The 8,310-nt window shown below is 41.7% G+C and overlaps 1 protein-coding gene across 1 annotated transcript; it reads right to left on the bottom strand.

The window, feature by feature from the left end:
• Positions 1-820: 820 nt before the first annotated feature.
• LOC130249588 (myosin regulatory light polypeptide 9-like) lies at positions 821-6,321 on the bottom strand. The gene is made up of 4 exons (XM_056484503.1): positions 6,067-6,321; positions 5,608-5,806; positions 5,286-5,447; positions 821-1,611 (listed from the first exon to the last, which is right to left on the bottom strand). The coding sequence occupies exons 2-4, from the start codon at positions 5,789-5,791 to the stop codon at positions 1,439-1,441; spliced, it is 519 nt and encodes a 172-aa protein (XP_056340478.1). The 5' UTR covers positions 5,792-5,806; positions 6,067-6,321; the 3' UTR covers positions 821-1,438.
• Between the last annotated feature and the right edge of the window lie 1,989 nt (positions 6,322-8,310).

Here is an 8,310-nt window from a genome sequence, read left to right as displayed (position 1 = left end):
ATTTGGATTTCTGCTGATTCCATTCAGCACCTTTTCCCCCCGTCTCTGCTTTTCCACGTGCTTCAAAGCTCCCTGGGACTGGGGTAGAGCAGCAGCTTCAGACTCTCACCAACATGTCCTCCAGTGACATTTCTTAAAAGTTCAGTTTGCAACAGCAGCCTATCAAGAAACAGCAAAATGCTCTAAGCCAAATGACTTTTCTTAATTCCGTAATGTAAACTCTGAAAGGATTAATGTAATTCCAAGAAGTGTCAGAAGGAGCTCTGATCATCCTTTCTCTCGAGACAAAAAAAAAACCCCACAGGATGACAAGCATTCTGATTATGGCAAAATTGCTTCAGAACACTGTAGCAAATCTGCCATACCTTCCATACCACAAAAACTATAGTGGATACAACTATGAGAAATGGAACGAAAAGGAATGCCTCAAGTCTCATACACCCCAAACACCACTCACAGCAGGAGGTCTTAAAAATATAGTATATATTATTTCATTTAAAAACAAGAATAACATTTTCAGACAGAAAACAAAAAGGACAGAGACAGCACACCTTCCTTCTTCATCCAGCCCTGTTCTTACCATGCTTTGAAAAAACCAGAAAGAACCAAAAGGTTGCAATGAAATGTTATTAATTCAATATCGGCAGCCTCACAGATCTGGTAAGAAGCATCATGCCAGCAACTCTACCTATATATGACGCCTTGTTTTCAAAAAACCCACAAGGACTTATAAGTCTTTTTTAAAATTGGTATTAATATAGTACTCAGTGTCGAGAAATGGAGGCACTGAGGTGGTAAATTACATGCTCAACTACATCCATAAGATTTCAAATGTTTAATGTGCAAGTCTCGGACAGAAATTATTCATTTACAATACACTAAAATTTGAAGGATGGGAATGTCTTCTTCATGTGTATGCTCACAGTAGCAGGTGAAATACTCAGCTGCTGAAGTACAAACATCAGTATGCTTAAGTGACTTATGCATCATTTTTAAGGCAAAAACAGGTAACAACATGACTGCAAAAATATTTACAGATATCATTAGAGAAACATAATACTTCTAGCACGAAAATTTTAATTGTGCACTTAGTAGACAGTGATTTACTTGAAATATACCATTAAAAATGTAAAATTAATCCAGCTAGGATGAGTAGCACTGACATTTTTACCTGGGCCTCCACACTCTCTGATCTTTGCCCCTCAACCTCTATCACTGTAAGCTGTCCTCTCTCTCCCTGCCACTTTCCAGTCTTATTGCAAAGGTGCAGGTGTGCCTGAGCAACCTTAGGATCCACGGAAGAAGAAGCCGCAGTGCTAAAAATGTATGCAAAAGGTCCCAACAAGAAAAAAAGGAAAAAACAGATCCTGAGAAATGGAATTAGTGAGAAGGAAAAAAAAGGAATTAAAGGTGCTATCTGCAGGAATGCAGGATTTGCTCAGTCGTCCTTGTCTTTTGCTCCGTGTTTCAGGATGCGCGTGAACTCGATGTAGTTGAAATTGCCCTTTTTGTCGATGGGGGCCTCTCTGTACAGCTCATCCACCTCCTCATCCGTGAACCTGTCTCCCATTGTGGTCAGCAGCTCCCGCAGGTAGTCTTCCTGGATGACCCCTGGAATGAGACATACAGAGAGAAATGCCAAAGGGAGCCTGAGCCTCTCAGCTGGGTCTCTAAAAGCAGAAGCTCAGACATGCCAACAGACAGGCAATTAACCATTAATATATTACACTTGCTTTTGCACAGAGCCCAGAAAAATTCCTTTATTGAATTCTAAAGAAATTCCTTGAGTGCAAAGGGAAAGGAAGTTTAATGCATTTCATACAGTTTTTTTGAAGACAGGGCCTGACCTGCTGTGGTATAATGACACTTATTTCCATCTACTGATCTTCAACGGCTCAAAGTGGAAAAACAAGTTCCTGTCACTGCTAGTCTTCATCATACAGGCAGGTCTCTTACATGAACTATATTTTTCTTGCCTTAATTAGATATATTTGCACATCCTCTATAAACTAGTTTCCCCTGGGGACTAAATAACCACTCTGGGTCTTCAGTTCTGCACAACACTGTTGCTGGAGGCAGTTTATGTGGATACAGTGAACTCCTGGCAAGTGTCCAGGGAAGGAGTTTATAACAGAAGAGACTTTCAGACAGGACTGAGCAAGTTAGCTCAGGAGGTAGGAAGAATGTTTATGGTGGAGAGGTAAAGGTAGAGAACCCAGTAAAAAAAAAATAAAAAAAATGAGTAGGATGTGTTACTTATTTTCTGCTAAAAGTGCAGAAGATTTTTGAGGAAGTTAACAAAGACATAAAAAGGAGCAGTTTCTATGAATCTTCTGCTAATTCTATTTCAAGACACGGGCAGAACCACCAATTGCCAAATAATTCCAGGAAAATTTAGAGATTAAAAAAGAAACATGCATAACAAAGGGTAGACAGTAGAAACTACTAAATGCTGAAATATGACCAGCTGTACCTTTAGCAGCACAATACTTGTTTCATTTCAGAAAGAAATTGGTTATTGAATTTGAGTTGGAGAAATGTCAGTAACAGAACAGAAGAGGTAGAAGTAGGTTCCAAAAAGAAGAGAAAGAAAGTAAACTCTGTGGAACAGCTGGAAATCATATGCAGACACCCACATCAACTGATGCAGATTCAATCAGAATGCGATAAAAAAAGTGCTGCTTTGGAAAGAGAGTTGCATAAGTTAAGCAAACAGAATTCATTAGAGAGACAAAACCAAACAAGGAATCAGAAGACCAAAAAGCAGTCAATGAGCATGACAAATTAGCATGGGGGTGGTGTATGCTGGGGGAAGGGGGAAAAAATGTGTTTCAACATATGCTAATGAAAACAGAACCATACCCCAGTGCAGACCAGCCCTTGGCTACAGACTGCAAATGAAGGCTAGCAGCAATCTTCTACATTAGAAAGACAGAGATTGTTCAGTTAGCCAGTCCCATCCTATACAGGTCAAACCTGGGAGTTCTCTCTTGAGGATGGGCATAAAAAAGAGGTAAAAGGCAGCTAGACAGATTAGACTCTTTTTCTGCTGTCCTACAGAGACCAAGCAGTGATGAGAGATGACATAAGGATTAGTACTCAAAGAATGCAAGGCCTTTGGTGCTGCAAGTTTAGCCTCAAGGACTTAATTGCTCCTGTCTGAATAGGTAGTTGTTTAAACACTGAACTGGGCTGCCAGACCAGGAATACCCACAAGTTTTATCAGCAACAAATTGTAAAGCAAACAGCTTCAGCCTAGATGGGGAGTAACAGATAAATGAAGCAAAACTTAAGATTCAGACTGTTGCAGGCAGCACAAAGCAGATCAGATGACAATGTAGAATCAAAGACCAGATAAAAAATACTTCAAATGCAGACAGATCCAACTTTTATACCAACTCTATAGCACTACACATGATAGTAATGCTGAAGAAACATATCCATAGGTTGGCAATATAGGAAATATAAGTCAAATCTAACAAGTATGACTACCTTATCCTCATCTATAGGATCTGATTTTTATTACCCCTTTTCAAAAGAACTACATTGATGTAGAGCTAGAAAATCAGGCCCATAACAAACACACATGTGGAGACCATGAAATGAAAAAAAAAAAAAAAAAAAAAAGAGTTTGATATAGCTAGAAATGCTCTTGTAGATTTTCAAAAGGAACAAACTGATCAGAAGCCAAATAAAAGGATAAAATTAATAAACTACTAACTAACACAACATGGGTTCTACAAATACATCACATGCTATTTTGAAAACTTCATTTGGACCATTATGAATCAAAACTCAATAAAACAGTGTAACTATCTCACATGTTTCCTGGTTAAAATTTGAGGGTGGCATACGACACAAAACAGACAGTAGAACAAACTAGTATCCTCAAGCCATTGTGGGACTAGACTAAAACATTAACCACGCAGATCTGAGAGATATTAAAATCAATCTTATCAGCATATGGGTGTCCAAACCACTAAGTTATTGTTTACATAGACATCGAAGTTTCTATTCCAAAGAACTGGTAGCACAACCATTTTCTTTATATTGTAATTCACAGGCTCTCGTTTTGGTGCACACAAAAAAAACCCCAAAACCTGTAGCACAGTGAGTCAGACTACCTGTGGAGGGAAAATAATTAACCTACTACAAAAACTTCCTTCTCCAGGAGATGGTAAAGAGATTTCCCTTGAGAGAGAGGAAGTCGATTAACATTTGAAAAGGCCTTACCAACAGAAAGCCTGTTTACCTACACCTAAGCAGGAAGGGGATGCTCTTTGAAAAGGCAAAAGGTGCTAAAAAAACACAGACTGAAAATAGCTGTTGAAACGGAAGGATATCCTTTGAAAGGCGCTGAGCTGGTTAGATTAAAATATTGTGGCGAACAGCTGTGAGGAAAGGTGTAGATGCAGTGTCATCTCTAGTACAGAGGCTACATAATTTCAACGTGAGCCACTAAAACAAGTTCACAACATATCAAAGCACTGATACTCTGTTATCCACAGAATTGCCTTATGGATTCATCCCCAGTTACTACACACCTCTCAGGAATTTTAGCCTAGGTGAATAAACACATAAAAGCATAAACTCTAATCTCAAGATTACAGGCACAACCTTGGAAGTCTGATACAGTAAAACTGAGCTCTGTGCTTTACTCATTCCCTTCACCTTGTTTTTCAAGCCAGTCCAATCTGTCATTTCTGCCTTCTACACCCCACCCGGTTTTTATCTTTAGACCTCTAAGACTGCAGCCCTTCCTGCAATCTGAAAGCAAACTGAGCTGCAGGTGAGGCCACAACATTTGTCCTCAGAGCCATAAAGAGAACTCAGCCAGGTGAGGATTTGTAAAACTGATCTGGACAGTGTGTCTTGAAATATTAAACACCTGAAGAATTTAGACACATCTCAGACCTACTGCAGAGGGGAGACAAACTCAATTGTATGACAGATTTCTCATCATTACCTTTTAATACCATAAAAAATCACACATTACTGATTTGAATTCCTCATCTTAGAGCAAGTACATCTTGAGGAACATACATACTGGCCAGTTAAAACACTCTTCTTCAAAGCCTCACTGAAGAACAGTGCTACTAGTGTCCTACTAGTCCTCAGTACTGACACAGAACAGCCAGATAGATTTTACTCTCACTCAGTAATTTAGCAGAATATGCCATGTAGGATTTATCGCATATGTAATTTATAAAGGTGTAAAAACCAGCATACTGCTTAGAAACCCAAATAATGAACATAAAAACCCTGCCAGAGTTGCACCCACATACCTGTTGCTTCTTCATCAAAGCAAGCAAAAGCATTCCTGATTACATCCTCGGGGTCGGTGCCATTTAACTTCTCACCAAACATGGTGAGGAACATGGTGAAGTTGATGGGGCCTGGAGCCTCATTCATCATGGCATCCAGGTACTCATCCGTTGGATTCTTTCCTACAAATAAAGGGATTCATACTTGCTTTAGCTTTCAGACTGAGAAAGTAATGTCAGTAGTGTTAATGCAAACTGAGACACCTCTCCTATCCCAAACTCGCTATTTTGATTTTGGCAGCACCAATTTGCCTGGCAAGCACGAACAGCAAAGGGACATTACCAAGGGAGGCCAGCATGTCGTGCAGGTCCTCTTTGTCAATGAAGCCATCCCTGTTCTGGTCGATCATGTTGAAGGCCTCCTTGAATTCCTGGATCTGCGACTGATCAAACATCGCAAATACATTGGAAGTGGCGCGCTGAGGGCGCTTCTTGGTGGTCTTTGTCTTGGCCTTTTTGCTAGACATGTTGATTTTTGGACACTAAGGAGAGAAGGAAATATAGTAAATGCAGGAAGATCAGAGGATTTTAAAAAGGAGAAAGTACTACGGTTTAATGTTACAGCGCGTCTCTAAGGCGCTCTCGTTTCCTCTCATCAGAACGTATTTCCCTAATATTTTCAAGAAGGGGAAAAGAGAAGGAGAAAATATGAGTAAAGGAAAGACAGACTAATAAACCAGAAACGGAGTCATTATTAGAAGACGCAAAGTGATTTCGATTTCAGTCCTGAGAGGACCCTCACCCCGGCGGCGGCAGCGGGGACCCGGCAGGACGCGGAAGGGAGGAGGCGGCGCCGGCGATGCCCCGGCGCTTCCTGGAGAAACCATCGCCCCGCCGGGCCGCGGGGGGGACGCGGCGGGGAGAGCGAGGCTGGGAGAGGAGGCAGGAGGGCAGCGAGGCGGCAGCCGGGGTTTTTCTTAGGGATCGCAGCCCGCTCCGGCTTCTCTGAGCGGCGGCAGGCTGGGCACAGCCCCGCACAGCCCCGCGGCCTCCTCCCCGCCTCGGCCGCGTTGGAGCAGCCCGGGGGAAGCGGCCGGCGCTGGGCCCCGGGCGCCGCCTGCAGGGCAGGGATGGATGGAGACGGTGGGGACGGGGCTCAGCGGGGATTCTGCGGGCAGCCAGAGCGTCCCGTGAGATTCTTCTTTTGTGTACATGAAAGCTCCGCACGCCGAAGGGGGAGCGCCGCTCCGTGCTCCTGCAGCCGGTGCCGGCCCCCGCGCTGCCCACAGGATCACATAGCGGTGCCTCATCGCGGAGCTGAACGAAGCCTCCAAATCCTGCGGGGATGTCCTGCCTGGATTAGCAGGTGTGAGGTGTTATCCTTACCTTCAGTCTTCCTCGATTTCTCTTGAGAGATCAGAAGAATTCCAGATTGCATTTTGAAGTCTTCTAAGTGGGTACTCCCGCTTACTCCCGCTCTGAGAGAGAGGCCTCTCGCAGCTATAGGTTGTAAGGCCACTTGGAGGATTTATTTTTGCATGTATTTGCTTTTTGAAAAAGGATGACGCTTATTTTTTCATTCGTCATTTGACGTAGGATCTCAAATTGAGGTACAAGCTGGTTTTAGTGTAGAGGGATGGTGTCTGGAATTGCTTCAGAAGGAGTTCAGTTTAAGCCCACTTGTACATTTTTTAAATTTTCCAGAGGGAATGCTTATTCCATGTTTTTTCTTGAAATCCCACATAAATAGCTTGGGCTTCAAGAAAACTGTTGTTCAGTGCACAAAAAGGCCCTGAAGTAGTCAGATGGGAAAGCTGCACTGCCAGATCTCGCTCTTTGCATCCCCCTCCTACCTGCAGTCAGCTTTGTTGGTGTACAGTCTGTGTCTTGGAAAACAAGAGCTCTTGAGGAAAAGCACTGGCCAGGCATCGGAGTAAGCTGCCCAAGGAGGGTGGTGGAGTCACCATCCCTGCAAGTGTTCAAGAAGTGTCTGGATGTGGCACTTGGGGATTATGGTGGTGCTAGGTTGATGGTAGGACTAGATGATCTTAAAGGTCTCTTGATCATTTTGTGGAAGGAAAAAAATAGACATACAAACTTCTGCTGAAATAATTCTATTTCTAAGTGTAAATGGACTACATTTAGCCACTGGACCTAGTGAAGTTAACATGTAATCTAATGTGTAATACAGAAGCTGCAGTCTCAAATTTGAAGGGAATTGCCAAGAGGCCCAACTTTCTTTCCCTGCTCTCCTCTCGAATCAGAAGTTCTTTCATGAGGGCTGAGAATTTGGCCTAATTAACTGATAATACTTCCTCAATTAATTTTAATATAACTCTTCTAAAGTTTGCCTCAAAGTGCAATAGAAACTAAGACTAAACTTTGCTAAATTGAAAGCCTATTAATGGAAAAAGTTTTGGGTAAAAAATTCTCTGCTTACGAGATGTGGCACATAGTTTCAAGATAATTGCATGCAAAGTATGAGTGGGCAGAAAAGCAGTAGAAATATCAAGATGTTAAGAGACTTAATAAAATAGTCCATGATAATGTTGAACAACTGAGCTGTGTGTTGAAATTTAATTATGAAAAGCTATCTGATCTCTTAATTTAAACTTCTTTCATCAGTTACTTTAAATTGAACCACTACTGCAAACATGCCGCTCTTGTATTGTTTTTCATGCTATTAAAAGGGTGTTACATGATACCTGTCACTGTGTGTTTTGTTCTCAGTGTTTAACTTCTGCAGATGTGGGGAAAGGTACACTAACATTACTTGCCCAGTATGAGATCAGTTCTTAATGACAAAATTGCATGTCAGTGTGTGTCTCTCTCTTGAAGCTTTTGTCTCTAATTTGTTGCATCACAGTGGAATGAGAAGCAGTTCTTACAGGCCTGTTCTGTGTAAATCTAAGTAATGCTTTTAGAAATGGTACAATTTTACTTGATTACAGCACTCATCATAGCAATAAACTTAAAGAGAAAAGAAGGACTTGTTTTGCCTTTTATAATATTCAGAGGATTTTTTTTAACTTGTTGACATAAATGT

This window comes from Oenanthe melanoleuca, chromosome 2 (assembly GCF_029582105.1).
Source record: "Oenanthe melanoleuca isolate GR-GAL-2019-014 chromosome 2, OMel1.0, whole genome shotgun sequence".
Lineage (NCBI taxonomy): Eukaryota > Metazoa > Chordata > Aves > Passeriformes > Muscicapidae > Oenanthe > Oenanthe melanoleuca.
Note: the sequence above shows the minus strand (reverse complement) of the source record. Positions and strands in the feature narration are given on the sequence as shown.

Excerpts from the sequence above, each read along its gene's own strand:
- LOC130249588 (XM_056484503.1), bottom strand. The coding sequence starts at position 5,791 with ATGTCTAGCAAAAAGGCCAAGACAAAGACCACCAAGAAGCGCCCTCAG. Across the intron at positions 5,448-5,607 it reads CGACATGCTGGCCTCCCTTG|GAAAGAATCCAACGGATGAG; the intron begins GTAATGTCCCTT and ends CTTTATTTGTAG. Across the intron at positions 1,612-5,285 it reads CTTTGATGAAGAAGCAACAG|GGGTCATCCAGGAAGACTAC; the intron begins GTATGTGGGTGC and ends GTCTCATTCCAG.